General features: G+C 43.3%; 1 protein-coding gene across 2 annotated transcripts in view; it reads right to left on the bottom strand.

Moving 5' to 3' along the window:
- Positions 1 to 10,893: 10,893 nt before the first annotated feature.
- OSTM1 (osteoclastogenesis associated transmembrane protein 1) overlaps positions 10,894 to 23,844 on the bottom strand; it is a 306,823-nt gene continuing 293,872 nt past the window's right edge. The window contains exon 6 of one of the 2 annotated variants that reach the window (XM_069606553.1): positions 10,894 to 13,336. In XM_069606553.1, coding sequence (XP_069462654.1) covers positions 13,281 to 13,336 — 56 coding nt within the window. In that variant the 3' untranslated portion in view covers positions 10,894 to 13,280. The remainder of the gene's footprint in view (positions 13,337 to 23,844) is intronic. The other variant, XM_069606554.1, reaches the window with a different exon arrangement.

The raw sequence follows: 23,844 nt of genomic DNA, 5'->3' as shown, positions 1-23,844 counted from the left end.
CGGTGCCGGTGCTTCCGTGACAGGTCTGCCTACCGTGGCTGCTGTGTCTGGCAGGGTCAGACCTGTCAGGCACGGCAGCCCCACCAGGCAGACCTGTAATATGCCGGTCCGGAAAAAACAGTGCCTGTAAGCTTACCAGCACCGTTGTTTCCGGACCGGCATGGTCAGAATGAGCCCCATTGTTTCTTTTTTAAGTCACTATAACTTCATTAAGAAATTATTTCAGTTAAGGACCGAACCATAATCAAAATAATTTCTTTATGATGGCTGAGTGGCTTCAAAAACAAACAATTTCTTTTTGAAGGCATAGGGTTTCCCCCCCCCCCCCACACCCCATGACATGGAGGCCTCCAGCCTAGGGTCTTCCATGACATGGGGTATGGGAGCCCTCAGACTTCAAAAAGAAAGTTTCTTTTTGTAGTCACTCTGCCTTCATAAAGAAATTATTTCTGTTACAGAAATGTTCTTTATGAATGCAGAGTGAATTTCAAAAGAAACATTTTTTTTTTAGAAAAATATATATATTTTTTTTTTTTACTGGGGCCCCCTCCCAGCCATGTGCTGGTGGGGCCCCCCACACCGCGGGGGCTGCGGGGGCCCCTGTTACGCCAGTGGCTCACGTCCATTATTGATGTGTTTAACAGCAGCCATTGATCATCATTGATAGTGTACTGAAGTGATCAGTCAAGTCTATTTTTGAGACTTTGTAACAGGATGCAGGGCACCATCCAGGAAGTGGGACAGATAGTTTCGCCAATAGACAATTGGAGGGCTCCCTTTTAGAAATATTTTTAAAAAATGTACAAGTCTGGTAGTGTTCAAGGATCCATTAGTAATTATTCCAATGTTTTAAAATAAAAGGATTCACAACACGATAAGTCTTATTTTTTTAGAGTGGTAACTGTGAGAAACAAACCAGGTGTCTCACTACCTGGTCCCCGAAGATCTGTCATCTAGGTGGCTAGGACACGGCCACCGGTTTTGGATCCAGTTCCTGGGTTTGGACCAGTGCAGGTGGATCACATGGGTGACGGGTCTTCAGGGAGTGGGAGTGGGGCACCGGATGGGGAGACGCTGTATCCCCTTCCCTTAAACACCTTTAGCCCATCCAACCAAGTAGGGAATTTAGGAGCTCTATGCCCCCCCCTCCCCTTTTACAACATGAAAACTTTCACGTCGACAGCCCGCTATGAGAGAATACAGACTAACTACCGAGCAGTATACATGACGTGTCCCAGTACAATTCTCAGGCAACACACACCCAACTTCCATTAAGCTTCCCCCACACTGATAAAAAGTGGAGCACGAGAGCACAGTCTGAGCAAGGCAAAGCACACGAGGAAACAGCAGTTTTGAGACGGCATCCGAACAAGAGAATAAAGACGGCAAAACAGAAGGGGATCGCAAGGAGGGACGTTCCTTGACCTTTCGACAAGAAACTGTTACTTTCCAAAAACCTCGAGAATAGAAAGCGTAAGACCAGGAAACCAGGTTGAAGAATCCTCCATTGTGTGTCGGAGATACCCAGGGCCCTACTGTGTCAATCAAAGCAGGGAGAAGCAGCAGCCTCCATGGTACTGACCTTGGCTCCAAGAACAAAGCAGCGTCAGTGAAATCAACACAGCCGGTGAGTTGCGGAGACCGATACAAGACCGGTCTGTGTCGAAGCTAAGGTTGCAAGCAGCAACATTGTGTGACGAGCGCTGGAGCGAACATTGTTAAAACACGTGTGATAAGAGACTCAAATAAAGTCGAACTGCTGATGAGTGATTGAACTTCAAAAGCAAGATATAATACCTTTGAAAGAGTGGTCTGGCACCGCATGGGTGCCCAATCGAAGTTCTCTGTAAGGTAGCCATCTGAAAAGTGAAAGTGAGAAAATGATTATATCAAGAAGAGAACAAGTAATTGTGAATTGCAGTGGTACTTCGACGGGTCAAGCAAAATCCTGCGACCGTCGAAAGCCTTTTATTTTGATGAAGTAGAGAAAGTTTGAAAAAGTAGATTTATTTGGTTCGAGCCAACAGCGGAAGACCAATTGAATGTTTTGTGGTAAAATGGGTCTGAGCCTGGCGAAGGGGTACCCGGGGTGAAAGGTAAATCACACAAGAAGTTGTATATGTGAAATCCTAAGAAAGGAACTTTAATGTTTGTCGTGTTGCATCAGGCCCTCTGAAATAAGAGACTCTAAATGGCAACGAGACTTTGGCACAGAAGGCCCTGATGTTGAGGTTTTGAACTGCATCCTTGTGCTAGAGAAGCAAGAGAGTGCGCTAAGCTTGAGTGTGCCGCCTTGTCCCGTGCTGAAAACGTGGCGAAGGGAAGCCAACGGCTTAAATATTCTGACATATCATTTCTTGAACACTTTTCTTTTACGTAACATTGTTTCTCACATTATTTTTATTTAGAATTAAGGATTGGCAATAGGTTGATTAGTATAGGCCCTTTTATTTTGAGAGACTCGACTAGGACTGCGTTATTATTTGATGGTTGTAGCTTGCTACCATCTTTAGATTTAGGATTAGATAGGTGTTTTTCAAACCCAGTTAAAGTTCAATAAACACCCTTGAACTGTGATCATTTGTTTCTGTCTTACTCTTTTGATACCATGCCTTCCTTACATAACATCCAGAAAAAACACTTTCTTTGATTTCTTCAATTTTCTCAGTTAAAGCAGAGGGTGCCAAAACCTTGGGTGCAGAGAAGATCTTCCATTTACTCCTCAAAGTCTAGCCGCCTTTTGCAAATTGGCAAAAACAAATGAAACTTACCGAAATATGTGTTAGTTGCTGTGTATTGCTATGATTCAGATGTCCTGCAGCTTGTCTATGAAGGCAATAAGCTGGCTTCACCAAGCCTAGCACCTTTTTTTTTATCCGTGCAGAATGTCTCCCATTTTTGTGCACAGTTTGGACTCACGCCTTATGTATGGGCCCCATTTTAGGAGTGTGGAGGATTTGGGAGCTCCCCTTCTTTGCTCAGGTTCTGCGCCTCCTCTGGGTTTTGCACAAGGAACCCTCTGGTGTGCGTTAATTTGGTAAGCGTAGCAATCCAAAAGTAAGACTGGTACCAGCCCCGGGAGTTTGCGGTCTTGATTGTTTCTGGCAAACAGATAATTTATACATTGGTCAGTGTGGCCTGGTCATCCCTTTCCGGTTTCTTTACAAAATAAAAAGCTTGTATGATGAAATCTGGAGCCAACCGTAGGTCTCAAAATGTACCCCAAGACGTAGTGCTGCTTATATTTTGTCTTTGGCATAGAAGAACTAGAGGACAAGTAGGTGTCTGACTGCTTTAAGCTCAGTAAAATACTTCTGCTTCATATATTTTAACAGCAACACAACAATGGTTTCTAGGTTATGCTACAGGTCTATGGGGTACCTTTTCTCTCATTATTGATGCATTTGGCGTCCTTTAAGTGGAAGAAAAGTCATTGAAAATCTTCATACTTCAAAAACACCTGTTCCTGTTGAGGATTAAAGCTAGAGTGCCAGTATTCGGATATTGGAGCTCTAGCTGTGGTTATGAAAACCGATTCTGTAGCCAGATACACCCTGGGACAATCTGGATAATAAGTTCAGTAATAACAATTCTTCTCAGAAAGCAAACATCCTGATTGTAGCTGGTTGATGAATATTTGTGACAAGGATGAAAAGAAATATAGATACTGAGGAATAACCCAAGGACACCAGAACGTATTTGGTTTCCCGATTTTGTAAAGAAGGAAATAGTTTCTTACCTGTAACTCCATTTCTCCAGCATTGGTATCTTTCATGGATTCACATGCTTAGAATATTCCCCGTCATCAGACTGGGACCCCTCGGTACACATATATAGCCTTTTCCAATAGGAAAACTTCCGACACTTTTGTGTCCTATCTACGTCCTTTTAGGACCCGCCTACGCATGCTCAGTAGGCCGTCCCAGTATAAGAGGCCCGCCCCTGCGGCTCCCCTTCAGATTTCAGCCCCTCCAAAGTAGGAAGGGTTAAACTTATCAAATACATTACATTCCGGGGAGGTTGGCGGGCGCATGTGAATCCATGAAAGATACCAATGCTGGAGAAATGGAGTTACAGGTAAGAAACTATTCCCTTCTCCAGCATTGGATCTTTCATGGATTCACATGCTTAGAATAGATTGTATAGCAGTAACACTTGAGACGGCGGTGAGAATGTAATGTAATATACCCTCACCATACTACACAATGCATATGTACAGTAGGAATAAGTTAACTCATATAACCTTACCCACATACAATATACTGTCATTAAAAGGTAAACAACAGATTCTCCACATCGTGGAGCTTACCTTACTGAAACAGATGGCGCAGGACAGCTCTTCCCATCTGCACCTCGTCCGCATGCTGCCTGGCAAGGCAGTAGTGGCGGGTAAACGTGTGGGGCACTGACCATGCCGCAGCTTGGCATATGTCCGTCAACGGAATTCCTGCCCATAAGGCTGTTGAGGAGGGCATTGATCTTGTAGAATGGGCTCTAGGATGTCCCTGCAGTGGCCTAGAGTGACAAAACGCAATCGTCGATGAGACCCATCGAGCCAATCCTTGTTTGGAGATTGCTTTTCCTCTCATCGACGGACCATATGCGACTAACAGTTGTCGAGTAGACCTGAGCTCCTGTGTACGATGTAGGTAAAATTTCAGAGCCCTCTTAACGTCCAGGGTATGAAGAGCTTTTTCTGCTGCCGATGATGGTGTGGCGAAGAAAGTAGGGAGAACAATGGACGAGCGTTTGTGATACACTGTCGGAACTTTTGGAACGAACATAGGATTAGTTGCCAGGACTACTTTGTCCTTAAAGAATCTTAGGTATGGCGGGTCTACGACCAGCGCTTGCAGTTCCGAGATTCTTCTAGCTGATGTGATAGCAATCAAGAATGCCAACTTCCACGAAATGAATTTTATGTCGGACGTGGCCATAGGCTCAAAAGGCGGTTTCATTAAGCCTGCCAACACTGTGTTGAGACTCCAAGTCGGGGGGAAACGTTTTTCCCGATGAAAAGCTCGAAATAAACCCCTCATGAAGTGTTTTACAAGTCTGTCGCTAAATAGAGGAGACGACTGCCTCTTCCTTGTGAACCTCGAGATGGCCGCCAGGTGCACCTTTATCGATGTGAAGGATAATCCCCTCTCCGCCAAGAGGAGCAGGTAAGGTAGAACTTGTTCCGGCGTCACCAACAACGGTTGTAGGCCCTGTTGTCCTCTACACCATTCACAGAACCTCCGCCACTTATAGGAGTAGGATTTGTTTGTAGAAGGGGCTCTAGCCGCCTGCAGAATTTTTTGACAATCCTCCGAAACGTTTAAAGCACCGAACTCCGAAAAGTCAGGAGCCAGGCTGTAAGGTTGAGACTGTCCGGTCCGTGATGCCACACAGTGCCTCTGTCCCGGGATAGTAGGTTCGGGACTTTCGGAAACGCTATGGGATGTTCCAGCGACAGGTGAAGCAGGTTGGAGAACCACGGTTGCCTTGGCCAGTATGGTGTCACTAGAATTACCCGGCAATTGTATCTGCATATACACTGTATTGTCCTCCGTATGAGGGGGAACGGGGGAAAAGCATAGAGGAACATGTCCGTCCATGGGAAGGAGAATGCCTCCCCCATGGAACCCTCTTGAGGCCATCTGCTTGCGAATTGCTCGCATTTCTTGTTGTCTTTGGTAGGGAAGGCGTCCAGAGGGGGGTGACCCCATTTCTCGAACACTTTCATCAGGTGAACTGTGTCCATTTCCCACTCGTGTATCTGGGCCATGCTTCTGCTGAGGGAGTCTGCTTGGGAGTTCCTCACTCCTGGGAGGTGATGAGCCACGATGGAAATTTCGTGCTTTAATGCCCAATGCCATGTTTTCTGGGCTTCTATGGAAAGAGTTCTTGATCGCGTCCCTCCTTGTTTCCTCAGATAAAACATGGCCGTTGTATTGTCGGTCAGTATTCGTACTCGTGAACCCTTGATGTGTGGTAGGAATGCCTTCAGGGCCCATCGTACTGCTCTGAGCTCTAACACGTTTATGTGTAGGAGTGACTCCGTTGGAGACCATTGACCTTGCGTTTGGAGAGCACCCATGTGAGCTCCCCATCCGGTTAGGGACGCATCCGTGACTATGGTTCGCTGAAACTCCAGCTCCTGTAGGGGTACACCGTTGTTCAGATTGTGGAAACTCTGCCACCACTGAAGGGTCCGAAGCAGCTTGTCGTCGTCGATGGTTATCTTGTCTGACCACGATCCTTGAGACTGCGACCATCGGTCCGCGAGGAATTCCTGGACTGGCCTCATGAATAGGCGACAGTTTTCCACCAGATGGATGCAGGATGCCATGGCCCCTGGGACCGAAACGTATTTTCTCACTGAGATCTTGGTGTTTCGCCGTAGTCGGCACGCTTGTTGTTTGAGTCTTGAGGTTCTGTCGAGAGAAGGTTTCACTAGCCCTAACTGGGTCTCGAACTGTGCCCCCAGGAATACCAGCGTTCTCGATGGCCGCAAAGAGGATTTTTCGAAGTTTATGGCGAATCCCAGCTGTTGTAGAAGCTGCATGGTGGCTTGTAAACTTGTGTTGGTCGACGCTGGGGAGGATCCCCTTACCAGCCAGTCGTCGAGGTATGGGTATACATGGTGGCCTTGCTTCCTTAGCCAGGCCGCTACTGGAACCAGGCATTTCGTGAACGTTCTGGGGGAGGTCTTGAGCCCAAAAGGAAGAACCGTGAATTGGTAGTGAGTCCGCCCTATTACAAATCTTAGGAATTTCCTGCGTTTCCGACACATTGGAATATGGAAATACGCGTCCTGTAAATCCAGGGACGCTAGAAAATCCCCCTCTTGAACGGCACGGATCACTTCCTGCAGAGTGAGCATCTTGAATTTTAGGCTCTTTAAAGACTTGTTGAGATCGCGTAAGTCTAAAATGGGACGCCATTTGCCGTTCGGCTTTTTTACGACGAAATATCTTGAGTAGACTCCTTGACCTCTCTGTGATGTTGGAACTAATTCTATCACGCCCTTTGCTAACATGAGTGTTACCTCTTGTTGCAGTATCTTCAGATGGGAATGAGCGGTGAACGCAGGTGGAATTTACGGAGGGCTGTGTTTGAATTGCAGAGAGTGTCCGTTTCTTATAGTATCCAGCACCCATTGATCCGTCGTTATTTGTTCCCATTCGTCGACATATGCTGAAACTCTTCCCCCCAGAACAGTGTGTTGTATGTCACTGCTGATCTTTATTTTGCTTTTCTCTCGACGACGACGGATATGATGGTCTTTTCCTGGAAGTCTGGAAGTTCCGGCGACGGTTTGCCGTTTGGGAGGCACGTCTGTATCCCTGGGAGGGGTAAGCCGATCTGCCAAAGGATCTGTCTCCAGACGCAGAGAATCTTGAATTACCTGAAGCCCCTCTAAAGGGACGAAAAGACTTGTAGCTTCTGCCACTCTGGAGGGCACCCAATGAACGTGCCGTGTCCGAGTCCTCTTTCATTCCCTTTAGGGCTTCGTCCACCTTCTCACCGAAAAGGTGGTCTCCCTCAAAGGGCATATCTAAAACTTTGTATTGTACTTCTGGCCTGAAGTAGGTACACTTTAGCCATGACTGTCGACGTAATACGACCCCATTATTGACTTGCTTGAAGCCTGACTCAGCGAGGTCCACCGCAATGTTTATTGCGTGATTTGAGGCTTCCTCACCTTCTCGGACAAGTAACATCGCTGCCTTCCTATGTTCTTCCGGAAGATGATCAAGCAACGGAGCTAGCCTGTGCCACATCTCCCTATCGTATCTGGCAACAATTGCCAGAGAGTTTGCGGCCTTTACTGTGGTCGCTCCCACGGATAGCACTTTTTTGCCAAAGGCATCTTGGCGTCTCGCTTCGTTTTCAGGCGGAGTCGTGCACTTGTGCTGGGCCTTCGCCTTCCTCGCCGCTGCCGCCGACACCACCGAGTCTGGTGTTGGTTGGGAGGATAAACACTTGGGGGTAGACTCTGGAGCCTTAAACTTTTTTTCCAGGCGTCCTTTCACTGCCGGCTCTGAGAACGGGTGACGCATTGTCTGCAACCCCTCCTTCCACACATGGTCTAGTATTGGTATCGGGATCACAGACCTTCTTCTCTTACCCATGTGGTCGAACAAAAAACAGTCCTTTTTCTGTTCTTCCTGGGACAAACCAAATTCTTTGCATGCCTTTTCCATCATAGAATGGAATGACGCAATGTCGTCCGGAGGGGACGGGTGAGCTGGGCTTCTAGGGGTTTCCAACTCCACATCTGACTCCCAGGTTGGATCCCTGGAAGGGGATGATGAGATATCCGACATGGCCCCCCTGTCAGACTCCGAGTCTGGCAGCTCACCTTCCTCTTGTGCCAGTGCTGAGATTGGCGTGCGTAGGCTGACGGGACGGGCCCGGCTCGTCGACGGGTGACTGTGGCAGGTTTGCCTGAGGTAGTCTCTGGTCCAACGACTGTAACAAAGACTGAAGCGTGGACAGAATTTCCAACGACAAAACAGGACAGCAACACAGCCTGTTCTTGTAGTAAAGTATCTGGAGGGATCGGATCAAAAACTTCAGGCCTCCAGGCTACCTGTAGGACCCCCGTCGACGAGGACATCGTCGACGCCGTTGGTGGGACGGTGGATGCCACCTGCGTAAGTGGCAGGGTGGAGGTCGACGACTGGACCGCCATCGACGACTTAGCAGGTGGCTTTGGCGGTCCCGCCTTTTCCACACTTTGCTTGCTTTTACTCGACTCTCGACTTGTGGTCGATCTATGATGATCGCCCGAGGAGGATTTCCTTTCCTTTTCATGCTTTTTTGATGAAGATGATTTCTTTGACGAGGAGTCTCTAGTTGAGTGACTTCCAGACGACTCTTTTTCCGTCGGTCGAGATTTCTTCGCCGGTGGTTCCGACGAGGTAGCGCGGCGTGATGTTTCCGCCGATTGTGTGGAGCCTACCTCCGAAGGGGGATATGCCCCCGCTCCATCATTCAGCCATGCCACCAGTCGTCGACTCCAGTCTTTGAGGGTTTTTTGAGAAAAACCTTTGCATATGTCGCAGTTATCCGCCGAATGATGAGGGTGGAGGCAATATATACAATCCATATGTCCGTCCCCCTCGTAAACTTTTTTCAAGCCGCACGTCGCGCATGGACGGAATAGCGCCTTTCCTGACACGGAGGACATTTTCCTTACTCAAAAGTAATGCAACCTTGTACAAAATAGGAAGACAACACGAGGAGATCCCACTACTTTGGAGACAGTTGAAATCTGAAGGGGAGCCGCGGGGGCGGGCCTCTTATACTGGGACGGCCTACGGAGCATGCGTAGGCGGGTCCTAAAAGGACGTAGATAGGACACAAAAGTGTCGGAAGTTTTCCTATTGGAAAAGGCTATATATGTGTACCGAGGGGTCCCAGTCTGACGACGGGGAATATTCTAAGCATGTGAATCCATGAAAGATCCAATGCTGGAGAAACGTTACATTTAGATGCAACTCTCCGAAGAGGTCACAATGTCAGGAGGAGTGGCCTTAGAAGACTAGTAGACTCTCACCCAAATGGCTCAATTTCTCTCCAAAATGCCCATCCACTGTCAAGGTCTTTCCTTGACAAATTCTTCCATGGGAGAGTCCCACTTCACTCACAGACAGCAAATGTAGTCATCCATTGATAAGCGGTGCTCAGCATTTGGTGTCTGTTCAGAGCATCTCTATATTGATAATTGACTTTATGACAACTAGTTTTGTCTTGAGGGAAAGGGGCAGGAGAGGACATTTTAGTCTTTTTAGTTATCAGTACCCGGCGGGGGCATGGCTTTGTCCTCCCAGCCAATGGGGACGCTCAGAGCGGGGGCATTACCATACAGTAATCCCGCCACTCTGAGCTTCCTTGCAGCTGGAGGCAGCCATCTCCCCTGGCAGGGAACAAGGCCATCATTGTTTTGGTTGACTTTATTTTCAATTTTTTATGGCCACAATGGAAAGGGAGAAGGGACTATGTGTAGTCCGTTCCCCCATTCCATGGCAGCTATCTTCTTGGTTTACTTTTTTAAAAACTTTTTTAAATGGACACCATTCGTTTCCTGTTCCATGGTGGCCATTTTTCTTTTTTTGGGGGTTACGAAATGCCAGAACCTCTCACAACTGAAAAAACACTATTAGTACTCGGGTTTATCGGGCCAGGGTACTAATAGCAATAAGCCCCTCCTCGGGGGATTAAGGCCAGAGTGTTACCTGATGCGGTAATGTCCCCCGGCTTGGAACTTAATTCTTTAATATTGGACTTTGCAGTGCTGGAAGCACCCAGCCTCAAAGGATTTAAATGTAATGGTTGAGCCAGCTGCTGTGTCTTCAAATGGAGAATGTGGGGCTGTTAGTATGAGGAGCTGGCAGGGGCATTCTCGGTCTTAATATTAACCTCAGAACTCAAGCAGACGGGAATTCCACTTAGGCCCAATCACTAGATCATTCTTCTTAGCAATTTCTCTTGCCCTCAAGTCTTTGGTTTGGAAGCTATGAAAGGTTGACAGTTTGCATCGGTTAGATGGCCAACAATGCAAAATGTCACCTTCCAAGTCTGAAATCGTTATCACATCGAAAATATAGTGGGGAACTGTAGAAAGAAATAATGCATCACGTCACTGACTACCTCAGTGCTCGTCATAAAACTGCAGCACAGAACACCTAAAAAAGTGTTTTTTAAAAAAAACACAATGATTCCAAATGTAAGGCTTACACACGACCCAAAGCACAAACATCCATAGATGCTTCTCAGAAAAATCGGTAGTTGTAGGTCAGTACAAGGTCGAACCTGCGTGAAAACAAACCACAGAAATTCCTGGGGAGATTGTTTAGCGCCTATAAGCTATTGATTTTATGAAAATAACTTCACACACACTTTTGCGTCATATACATTTTATTTACATGAAAAGCAAAAATAGACTGCTTGAAAATATAAAACATTTTGTATATTTGCAACGTTAGTCAAGCCAATACAATGGCAAATAGGAGTGCAATGCCAGTGGATTATTTCGATTATTAGTTAATAAATATTTTTGTAAAAACTGCACAACAAATCGTCTTTTTACACACTGGAAATGTTGTACGGGCGTGGGGGCCGACCGTCCAGTGTGTTAAAAGAAAAGGGATTGCTCTGCGTCATTTCTTCTGCTGTTGAACTTTCCTATGCTGCTTTTCATTTAAAAAAAAAAAGTCACGAGTACCTCTTTTCCGCTGAACAGTCAGGAAAGCGTTGAAAGCAGCTTTTTATTTTAAAGTGCTTAACCACCCTATTCCAGGGTAATGACTTTCAGACCTACTTAGCATGAATGCGCTCAAAAACCACTGATTAGATATCAAAGCTGTCATTCTTTACCCCTGCACGTATAAACGAGCTTTATGGGCATAACTGAAAGATTGCTCTAAACACCACTCAATCACATGATCCACCAAATCAAGGTATTGCTAATAGCAGCAGCACGGAAGCCAGCGGGTGAATAAATTCCCAACGAGCTGAAATTGGTGCACAATAGAGATCAAGGCTCTTTGGCTAGAACATTAATTCGTCAAACCTTGAAAAGAGATTAGCCGGTTATTCATTCCAAGATGCTTCTTGCCAAATGACAGATAGCATTTACTTTGTTTTTATGCTACTCGTTCCTCTCTGGTCACACGTAATTTGGAAGCCCTGGGATACCAGTGTATGTTAAGCTCTCTATTTACCACGAGCCAAAGTGTACATCCAGTGCTCACTCGCCCTCCCTGCCTCTTCCTATATGCCCCCCCTTCCCTCTCCATATTTTATATTCCTGATTTATGGCTGCAAAAATGCAATGTCTTAAAACATATCTTAACACAGATAAACTGATGCAATAGACAAATGTTTCTGATGTGGCCAGAGATGGATTGCGCACCACTGTGTAAATATTCTTATGTACAAACTATTAATGTGACTGCATAGACATTTAATAACACAAGTAAAACGTTTGCCCTCATAAAACATTGCTAAATTAAAGGTCCCTCGCACACAAGGCTTGGGAACCATTCATGCATCAGTGGACTGGCCACTGTTAGTGTGTCAAAAAATTCCAACAGACAGGACACACATCAACTTCAATTTATCTTCTCATGATCAGCTTTGCATTTTCCGAGGTCAGTTTGTCAGTTTCCAACTTAGTCAGGCTGTCATGACAAATAAAGAAACCGACACAGATTTACTTCAAGGGGAGAGAACTCTGGGAATCAGAATATTTAAACTATAGACCCAGTTTCAAAAACCGACGGATTCTCTCTTTAGGTTGTGGTAGAAGAAACGTAGAGCATGGAATACTAACAAGAATTAAATCCTCTCCATTCCTATAAAAGCAATGAGTCAATAGTACAGACTTGTGTATGTGAAATTAAAGAAATCTTGCAAGACCGCCAAAAGCAAAGTGAAAAAAATGGGGAGCTTAACTTTCTGAAAGAATTCACCAACACTTCCCGTCACTTACCTTCACAGTCCACATTATAAAAACTGTAAAATGCAAATGTACCAACAAACAGAAAATACATAAATTAACCTACACTATTATACACACACGGCTGACACAAAAAGCACACTGTTATATTCGGATGGCAAACATGAATTTAGGAATGCTTTGACTTGTTTGTACTTTGAGCAAGGGAAACTAAATAATCGTTCAATGAAAGATCCTGAGAATGAAAACAAATACAACAGTATTTAGAACAGAAAATATGGCAGTAAACAGTACCCAGTAACTAGGCATTTCTAAACTTTGCTCAGTCTGAAAAAAACACGATGCAGACATTGCCAATTAGTTAATTTGTGCAGACAAAGCATTTCTCAAACAGGTCCTACTAGAACATGTGAAAGAAACAGCATTATAGACAAAAAGGTACTCTCATTTTCACTACTCACAAGGCATATGGAATTTTCCAATCCATTGTATCATCATTGAGACATTTTGTTTCAATTTAAACGGTGTGAAAGATTGAAGGCACTAGAAAGTTTGAGAAAAATATAAAAAAACATCACTGGCTGGCACACAGGTAATGAGTCCCTACTGGCACTGGGAGTGCTACATGGTACACAAACGACAGTAGATGGCAATTCCTCCAATACTTGGTCCACTTCTTGCCTTTCAGCACGTGATGCTGTTTTTTTCAGAAAGTAAGAATTGAGGCACGCCAGTTTTTTCGTGTATGTTGATGCTCTTCTCCACGAATAATGAATATTTATTTTCGGAGATACCCTTCCTCCACGCCTTTAATTTTCTTTCCACCTCAACTTGATTTATCTTCTATATTCATCAGATTTGTTGCAGATTTCATGCGCTTAGCTAAACAATGAGAAATTATGCATTACTCCCTTTTCAATATAGTTTTCATCGCCCCATTTTCATAACATATATGCCCGGCAGTGAACATAATCCAATTAGGGTCCTATAACCAAATGCCTAGGTGGATACCAAATATATAGAAACATTCTAGATTTTGGAAACTAGATACCCAATTATTACAAAAGAACACGTTTAACTCCATAGTGACTCTTGCATTCCTATTCTCTATACTTTTCCTCCCCTGTACAGCAGTCGAACAGCAATTTTCAGCACTTTTGCAAAGCGTCATTTATTTTTCTTTAAAATTGGCAAGATCGGCAAAAGCGCATGCTAATCAGCTTCTTCAGATTCCATTTCCTTTTTTCGCCATTCATAAAAACGTCAGACACCAATACAGAAACTAGGGATGCGGAATAGGTTCTCTAAAGGAAACGGCAAGATTGATGATTAAGAATACCAATGTCACTAAGGTGAGCAGCCCTGCAAAACAAAATATTTTCCACAAACCACTGATCACTGCGAAATCTTTCCTACCTTGAGACAAAGGGCCTAATCAGGGGTGTGGCAAAGTGGTAAAAATGCAGTAGTGATGCTACTAACACCGCATTACCGCTCCACCCAATCCAGAGTTTGGGTGAACATCAGAGCATTCACCTCCAGCTTTGAGCTGCAGTTGAATGCGCTGACTTTCTACCCATTTTCGGCACAATTATCAAAGCACAATTACTGCCACGGTAATTGTGCTGAAAATGCCCCATTGAGTCCCATGGACAGGAAAAATGGGGATTTACCGTGCTACTGCAACTTGTGATCCGGCGCTAATAGCACCAGACCAAGTTGCGGTAACGCTAATTGTGTTGGGCAGTATTCCAGTGGATTTACCACCGGGATACCGCCAACTTGTGATGAGGCCCAAAGTAGGAAGTCAATAAGCATGCAAGCCTAACCATTTTTAAGCCCATTCTCCATCATGCTACATTTTAATTAGGACTCAACTCCACATTTCATGCTTATTGTCCGTAAGTGAATTGTCCAATAAACCTACATCATTACCCCTTCCAGAGCCATAATGCTGTCAGAGGAATTTGCAATACTGCCCAGCAGGCAAGTGCTTAAGCAATAAACTCTGAGCTGGGGTGCCATTACCACATCAAGTAATGCCCCGGGGCCATAGTTAAAGGATGGAGTAAAACACACCGCACTCCCAGAGAGGGGTTTGTTGCTATTAACATCTTGGTACATTGTATCAGGATACTAATAGTTTGTACGTTGTAAAATTTTGCAGCATACAAAAACAGATCAAAAAAAGAAAAAAAATGGCCACCATGGTTTGGTGAGATGGGACTATACATAGTCCCGTCTCCATTTCCATGGCGGCCTTGCGGACGTCGGAGCTGCCCTGGCACAGCCAGCAGACAAGGAAGGAGAAGGTAAGTGGGGAGTGCCTTATTGTACGGAAAAGGGGATGGGGAATGGGATGCCGGAAAGCTCACTTATCTGCAAAACCTGGCAAGGGAAGATGGCGGCCTCCCGCTGTGAGGAGGCTCAGAGCAGGTGTTGTACTATGTGGTAAAGCCCTGCTCCGAGCCTCCTCGTTGGCTGGGAGGCTGCCATATCCACCCCCACTGCGCCCCACGGGTGCTAATCAGCCGACGCGATGAGACAGTTAGTTGATTCTTTATGGTGGGATTAAAACCGGTATAATCATGTGCTAACAACCTCACTAAAACCAAGAAAGTCTGTGTTTGAAACTATGACTGGCCCTGATTGAAAAAGGCATTAATTTGCCTAAACACGTCTCTCACAAAGGGCAACCCAATTCTAAAAAAAAAACAATACATTTTGGAATGCACCAAAACCTAACTACCATCATTGCTTGGATTAAAACAATTATTTTGTGGTGCTGCAACAATAAGGGAAGGAGGAGGATCTTCCTCCCTTTTTTGGTACATGTTTTATGGAGCAAGGTGTAATTCTCCATAACTTCACTAGCATGCAACACTGTCAATAGCGCGGGGCAAATTAAGTTGATAAACCAAGACCCCACCATACAAAAAAAAGAATTCAAATACTCAATTGATATGCTGGAAGGAGAATTGCGATGCATTACAGACACAGATATGTGTCAAGTGTGGAGGAGTTGGTCGCACACCCTGGTAAAACACGACATTATTTAGAAGGGATTGGATTTTTAACTGGTCTATTACAAATTATAATGTACTTGCACCTTATTTGTTGAAACACCGGTCACTTGAATTTAGGTATCTGATGCTTAGGTTGAAATTGAATTTATTTCTCACTACGGACATTATAGGGGCCAGATCTAAAGTTATTAAAAAAGAAAGTAATAGCTGTTTTTGCAGTTTGGAAATAGAGACTTTGGAACACTTATGCACTTTATGCCTGGCCTTAGTTGATCTTCGGTACAAAAAGTTTTCCAAATTTTCCAAAACCTGGGAAATCCTTCCAAATCCACCCATGTACTGCTGTGGATACAAATCTTGAATACTAATCAAATATTGTTAATTATTGCTTTAATTGAGTTTTAAAGGAAGATTTGGGGATTTTAATACGAACCGCCATTTAATACTCTGTTGAATTTTTACATTGTTTTTTTACTGAATTGCATACATTTTAAGATAAAATTGTTGATGATGTTTGATGCGTTTTATATGCGTGTGCAAAAAGGTTTTCTTTTTAACGATACCACACAATAAATACATACGTTGGACTTTGTATTGCACAAGTATCATACCCTTCTCCATCTCCCCATCCTCCACAGGTACAGTAGAGTCCCACCCTCTCCTCAACGTCATACTCCCACCCTCTGTCAACAGCACCAAATACACCTATCCACAGTCCACTCATCCAGAGAACCCTCCATACATATTGCCAACCATTGATCTCATCTTCTCCCAGGTGCACCCACCACCCCAATCAACCGTTCCCCAGGCACATCTACTCATTGTCTCTGCCCAAATACACTGCCAGACATGTCCATACTTCACCAATGTCTCCACATCAAGTACTCTACTCTTGATCCACTGGCAGTTCCCACATAGGTCTAGCACCCCTCTTCAGCCACATTACCACAGGCACATCCACACTCTTCCACAAACATGTATCATAATCCACCCCTTCCTTGCACATACCCACCTCCATCAAGACCCCTACCTATCTATTCTCAGCACCACATTCCACCTATATCTCCACAATCCCATGTTAAACACCTTTCCATAACCATCACTAAATACAGGCCTATGCAAAAAGGGGCGATCAAAGCTAGAATGGGAGGAGGGATGGGAAAGAATGAATACAAGAATCTATTTAGTGGGAAGTAGCCAACTTCGGAAGCAGAACACCTGAGTTCTAATACCACCGTCTCCACTTGACCAAAATTGGGTGATTTTCAGAACTCACTGTATCTGCCTCTACTTATCTGTTGAAGGTGGCAGTACTTGAAAAAAGGTTGAATACCAGCATAACATAATTTATTAAACGAAAAAGAATGTCCATGTGATGAGGGATGTGATTTGATGGCTGAACTGAAGAGTTCTGAACCAGAAGAGAAGGTTTATAACCCCAGATTCCCAATGTGACAATGATTCCCTTTATTCCAGTTTTCTTAACTGGAAGCAATGTAACTGCTTGCAAATGTACGGAATACCAGTATAATGTGCTCAATTAAGCCAACAAGCCTGGAGAGGCGAGAGAAGGGACACATTCAGTCTAGCAGAGAAGTAGCATAATTTAGAACCAGAAGATCCAAGTTCTAATCCATGCTTTCCTATGTGACAAAAACTGTAAAACTTTGGGAAAAATCTCGGACCAGCAGTTTAAAGTGGAATATTACATGGAAAAGAGTGGTGAGGAGACGTGTATGCCTAGAGTCTAAATAGCTGACTTTGGAACTAAGACTGTAATGGATTCGTGGGCATAATTTCAGTTTAGCAATTGCTAGTTGTATGTTGCTGCTTTCAACTATCGTGGACTACTTTGCAACCCCCCTTGATTCAACCAATTAGGTTACCAATCTTTTAAAAGCTGAGCGTCCATTATCAAAATTGTTTGTGAGCACTCTGCGAGGTCACGTTTCCAATAAATGTACTTTAAAAAGCATACTGTGGCACATTTATGGCGGTTGAGGACCATGTCATTGAGGGGTGAAGGGTTACGTGATGTTTCTTCTGCAAACATTTCAAAAATACCACTGATTACAATACCAGTTTCCATACTTGTCCATAATTGTGTTAGCTTCGGCAATCTGTGACAAATTTGGGAATGCTTAAGTTACCAAGGCATAAAATAAGCAGTGTTGCATAGAAATTTTCTATGCAATTCTGCAGGTTTGCTAATTAAGTTGACACTTGGTAACTTAAATAGCTAGCTTTGCTACACATGTTCAATAAAGGCATGCTCACCCTGCATATTGTTTTGTTTTATTGGTTAAAAATTAATTCACCCTTTAACAATATTATACAATTCAAACATAATATACAAGATCATAATAAAATAAGAATCATAATGAAGGACAAGAGAATGACTGACTAAGAAATAAAATTACAAAAAAAGAAAAGAAAGAAAAAGAAGAGCAGAGAGAATAAGGTAAACAAACATTGATCATAAAAACATTTAAGCAACAAGTAATCAATGAATTAAGCAACAATGCCAATCGACTAACATACACAACTGCATTGCGTTTACAGTTGAAGTTGTTCTCCCCGAGAGTCAATATTTCCATTTTTGAGCTTTTGGAAGGGTGGAATGTTCCCCAAGAAGTGTTTTCCTATGGAATACTGTTTCCCTTAATGGCGTCAATGCTACACAAATTAGCAATATATGCTTTGCAGTTTCTCCTTCTGTCTCAACCTTACAGGATCTACAGGAGACAGAATCTTCCATAACCTTCCCATATGCAAGCAGTGTCTTCAAATTTAAACAAAATCGCAAGAGGGTAAACCAAGCTGTTTTACTAGAGTAAGTTGACAAGTAAGGGGCCAAAGTCCCTTGTTTTTTATAGTCATCTTTTAGCTGGGCTAAGGAGGAATATGCATGAAGTTTTGTCACCGTATTAGCCAAGTCGGCTACGTAACGTGCTTTTTTGACCCCACCTGGATTGCCCACAAGGTCCTGAACCGTACACCCAGTCTCTGACAGCAATAATAGTGCAATTGCCCTGATTTCCGGCAGGGCTTGGGAGGCTCCAGTTTGACAAGCTTTCCCAAGATCAGTCATCAAGGAGTGTGCTGGTGAGTCTAACATCTTCATATAGAGTGTTGGGTATTGCCAAAGAGCTTTGGCTTCCAATGAGATTATACACAATTCATAATGAATAACGGAATGGGGTATAGAAGGCTAGAATAGTCGATCACTGCCAGATCGTATATCTCAATGCTGTATAATAACTTTGTGACACTCAGCCCTCAAAGAATTTACGGCATGGGAGTAGCGAGAACTTGGAATCCGCTTTCTGGAGTTGGTTTGTCAATTTAACAGCCTTCGTGTGTAGCCAGGCACGAACTGACGCAGTCGATGGTTTAGAGTTAATCCAAAAACCCGAATATGTAAAGGATTTAATCCTTTCCACTTGCTCAGATTGGACGTGCCACCTCAAGGGTGTTTGTTTCCAGGCAGCTGTTAATTGCATTACCTTCGTCTTTGCAGGATTTACGGACAAAGAATTGGCATTCACAAAGATGCTAAAGGCATTTAGAAGGCGTTGGCGACCTAGAGATCTTCAGAGTTGCAAAAGCTGTGGTCTGTAGTGATTTGTCTAGGTCGGCCATGTACAGGTTGTAAAGACATGGGGCGAGGACACACCCCTGACTCACACCTCTAAGTTTTTATTGGACGCGATAATGCTCCCTGATTATTTAGACTGACTTGGATGTGGGAATGAGAATGGAGAGCAATTCTGGAATACCCCATTTTTGTAAAATTCTCCATTGGTCCACTTGACCCAATAAGGAATGGGGAATTACAGTTACTGCCCAACCCTTGATCTGGCGGTAATAGCGCTGGACCGGTTGGCGGCAACACTATTAGCATGGGCGGTAACCCGCCCAACTCGTGATGAGGCCCATAGTGTCGAACTATATTTCTTTTTGCTGAGGAAGCTTCATATTAACGAGTGAACACTTGAAAAGGAACATGACTGCTGGTGACATTTAAAAACATTTTTATTACAACTTTGCTAATCAAATTGGTTGATTTGCTAATCAAGACAATTTTAATAAGCAAACTCTGCTAATACGTTTTTGAAAACTAATTTATGCCTTGAGTTACCATAATCTGTATCCTGGTATGAAGTGCTATATCCAATAAACAAAGATAGAAAATGGAGGCATTGTAGTTAAGTGCCAAATTGCTGGCTTTGGAAAAAGACACTCCAAATCCTAATCTAAACTTCCCTTCTTGGCCAAAGTAGTTTGATATTGCGCAAATCACTATCTTCCCATGCTTCAGTTCCCTTACCTGGAAATTGTTTTTGCTTTTCCTCATGTAATAATCAAATGTCCTCACTGCAAATTGACAGGGATTCTTAATCTTCACGTCTTAAATGTGTTGGGTGCAGATGTCTGCCTTTTTCATCTGTCACTGTATTGTCTGTCGCGGATTAGGGGAGGCCTATGCAGAGTGGGCATAGTCATAAAAATATACGCCAGGCAGGCTACTTTTAATTTGTTTCTTTGATTAAACTCATGTAAAGAGTTACTTTCCTCACCCAAGGATTGACCAGCGAGAAATAACACCTACAATGTCTGAAACATTTCTCACAATATTGGACATTTTCCACATAGCTCCACATACCCTGTTCCCTCGTTTGGCACATTCTGTGCACTCTATTCAGACTCATGGGAGGAGGCAACAAACAATGACAGCATTTAAGCTTAGTCACGAATATTTCATAGAATAAACTACGTATCCTATTTAGAGCTCAGAGCGATTGCACATTAATTTTTACAAAGCATGGCAAATCTGCTCCTTCTTTGAGGATGTTATGGAACATTGCCGAGGTTTCACAGACGCTGCATTGACACTAAATGCATGAATGCCTGTTGGTAGAGGTGACCCTGGATTTCAAAACCCTTCAGGATATAGAAGACTACCCAATAAGCAACATATAATGTGAAATCTTCACTTACAGCATCACTGCAATTTAACTAGAATTACAGTATCATTTTATCATTTTGTAGCATTGTAAAGTTGCTTCGGTTTTTATAATCGGAGGTACTTGATTGTTATTTAGCATAGCAACATTTTGCATATACATTGAACACCTGGCCTTCTGACCAGTAGGCTCAAGACTTAGCTGGGTTAATGTTTGTTTTAGAACTATTTTCTAGCATTGCACAGTGTATCAGGTTTATTTAATTGTAGGTACCTGATTGATATTTAGGAAAGCAAAATATTGTATACATGTTAATGCCTGGCCCCCTGACCTGTAGGTGCATCTTTTTTGCTTCTTGCTTGGCACATTCACGGCACATAAATCTCATACTTGACTCGCCTGCCTCGGCTCTGCAACGAGAACCAGGACTACATTTCCTGGCATCCCAGCTGACAGCCACCAAATCCGTCATACAGAAGCGCCTAGCAGGTACACAAGACTCATGAGAAGCCTGTTTGTGGATGGAGCAGCGTAGCGGAATTACCTTTTCATCGCAGAAGACTCTTTTCTTATGCTCTTACGGTTGTAATAATGGTTATTTCTTCCTTTTTTCTGTTGTCACCTCTACCGCCTCCTATGAGCCAGTGTTTTTTTGGTCAATTTGTGTATATAAGGGGATTGTTTCAGTTCTCGCAAGTATTAGGAAATACTTGGCCATTGCAGTCTGTAAAGTTGAATCTCCAAACCCCCCTTTTTTCTATATTGTTTCAAAATCTACAACTATCATACCTTAACTGCCTCTACTCCGCTATCTATAACAGGTGTCAATTTATAGACTGCCCATCTCTCCACCACTATTAATCCCCCAAACAAGACTCTTCCTCCAGCCTAACCCTGCACCTCACTTAGTTGAGTTATAGCATAGGCTCCCCGAGCATACTGGATCCCAGCATGAATACAAAGCTCCAGCCAATGCCCATGTTGATCAATGGCACAATACCCACAGGGTGAAAGGCAACACCTTCTGTAGTCTTAAGTACCCCCCCCACCCACCACAGGCCTAGAATCACATCGGTTTTAGGCACTTCTAAACACCTGTTCCATTCAATGCCATGTCATTTGCATTCATGATTTGTTACATGATCACAACTTGGATTTGGTTGCCATCACTGAAATGTGGCTCCACAAACACTGGTATATCCATATCCCTTAACTTTCCTGACAGCTACTTTATGTTGAATGTCAATCAACAGGAGGGGTGAGGTGGAGAAGCAGTGCATTTTTAATCCCAAATTAGAAAGCCTGTATGGCTCCATGTGCCTACATGCCTCTTGCAAGATAATGCATGCTAAAATCACATTATCTAATGCTTGTACGAGACAGAATTATGGTCTAGCTCACTCCAGAAAATTACTCCAAGTTCACCCATAACCTTTTTAATGCAATAGTTCCACTAATGAGAAAAGATTTGGTTTTTTTCAGTTTATGATCTCTGTGTTCATAAGTTGTTACTGTTTGAAAAATTTAAATAAAGAATTTAAAAAAAAAAAGATTTGTTTTTCACTCCACTTTTATTTTTAAAGAAAACACCTAAACTTGAGGAAATTAGTTATAGGTCGAACAAATAATGAAGAAACTTAAAGTGCAGGAGAAAAACAATAATTAATATACAATTCAACTAATGAGGCCATTTGTTCCTCTCACCATCGTTGGCGATTTTAATCTCGAATGTAATGATGCATGGGACACAAAAGCCCAGAAGCTTGGCTCCACTTGACAGGAAATGGGCTTTCTATTTGTGCAGATCATTCATACCCAAAACAGAGATCCCACCCCATACTATTTCTTGTATTTACGAGGCTCATGAAATTAACGAAGATACTAGTTTGGTCAGACCATTCTGCTGCCTCAAAGTGAATAGCAAAATCAAACTGAAACCAGAATATCTGAATTCTTATTTTAGGAAAATTCAAATCGTACATAAGTAACTCACAACCAGTTGCATTGGGTAAATCTATAATAATGACATAGCAAAGGACATTTATTAAAGCCGACTCCAAACATTAAAAAAAAAATGGTACGCCACAAATCTAAGATTTCTTAAAGGTACGCTAAGAAAGGAAAGATCCCAGCAATGCATATTCTTCTGCCTTAGCCCCATCATAGCTAAATTCATCAATGCCTCATTCAGTGAAGCTGGGTCCCGGGTATTCATAAACAAGTTTGGGTAACCTCCTTAATAAAGAAAACATCCAAGGATCCTAGAGGGCTCATCTGCTACAAAGCCATCAGAAACAACATATATACTGGATAAAGTTGTGACCCTGCAGTTGCTGGCCTTTGTGGAGGAGCATAATTCTGTGGGAGACCAGCAATAGCCTTTCAGCCGCATAGGGGGACTGAAGCGGGGGACTGAATCGGCAATAGTAGATTCTAAGGAAAATTGTTTGCAAATTCTTGACAGGATTAATGAAGGTATACTCATGTTAATAGGCCTCTCTGCAACATTCGACATCCTTGACCATCTTCTATTAACTAATTGCTTAAGGAACATAAAAAAGGTGTCAGATAACACAGCTAATTGGCTTACCTCCAGAACATCAACGGTATGTTACTCATTGGTCAATTTCAATCCAGATTGGAGTAGGTCACCTATGGAGTACGCCAGGGAGCATGCCTAAGCACACTCTTGTTAAATCACTATCTATTGCAAGACTTGCTTAGTTTCCATAATGCTGGGTTTCAAAATTATGCATATGATACACATCATTTTCCCTTTGAGGAATGACACGGACACATATTTTCCACATACAAAACATTTTACGTGTGGTGGAAGAAGGGATAACAGAAAACTGGCTGTGCCAAAACCAAAAAAGAACTGAACTCCTTTTAGTCTCACAGGCTACAGTATACAGTACAGTATAAGAACAGCTCTTTCTACCCAGATTTTTTACTATCTGGTCACTCTATTCCTGTATCTAGCAAAGTAAAAGGAGTAGGTGTTATTTTGTACTATTCTAGGTAGTGCCAGCGACAAGCAAAGAGGATCTTGAGAACAGCAAATTATTTCCCGATCTTGCGAGATCTATCATCATTGCTATCCTCAAACCACTGTCCTGATATTGCTTGAGCCATTATTAGCGAGAAATTAGATTATTGCAATGCTCTTTTCCTAAGACCTAAACAGACAATTTGTTGCCAGCTCCACACTACAAAACGCTGCTGCCCAGTTAGTTACTGGAACATAGAGCTTTTAATATATCTCCGTTGAGTGAAGGCTGCTTCAAATATGTCGGGTCGCTAGGAAATTCAATCAGTATTTTAGCAGCTAGATTATGGAAAAATCTCCCAGACGATGTCCGTTATATCTCTGATGTGTCACTCCTTCGAAAGAGAA

Source organism: Ambystoma mexicanum, chromosome 4p (assembly GCF_040938575.1).
Source record: "Ambystoma mexicanum isolate Mex_15411 chromosome 4p, UKY_AmexF1_1, whole genome shotgun sequence".
NCBI classification, from domain to species: Eukaryota; Metazoa; Chordata; class Amphibia; order Caudata; family Ambystomatidae; genus Ambystoma; species Ambystoma mexicanum.
The sequence above is the reverse complement of the archived record's forward strand: the minus strand, read 5'-3'. Positions and strand labels throughout refer to the sequence as shown.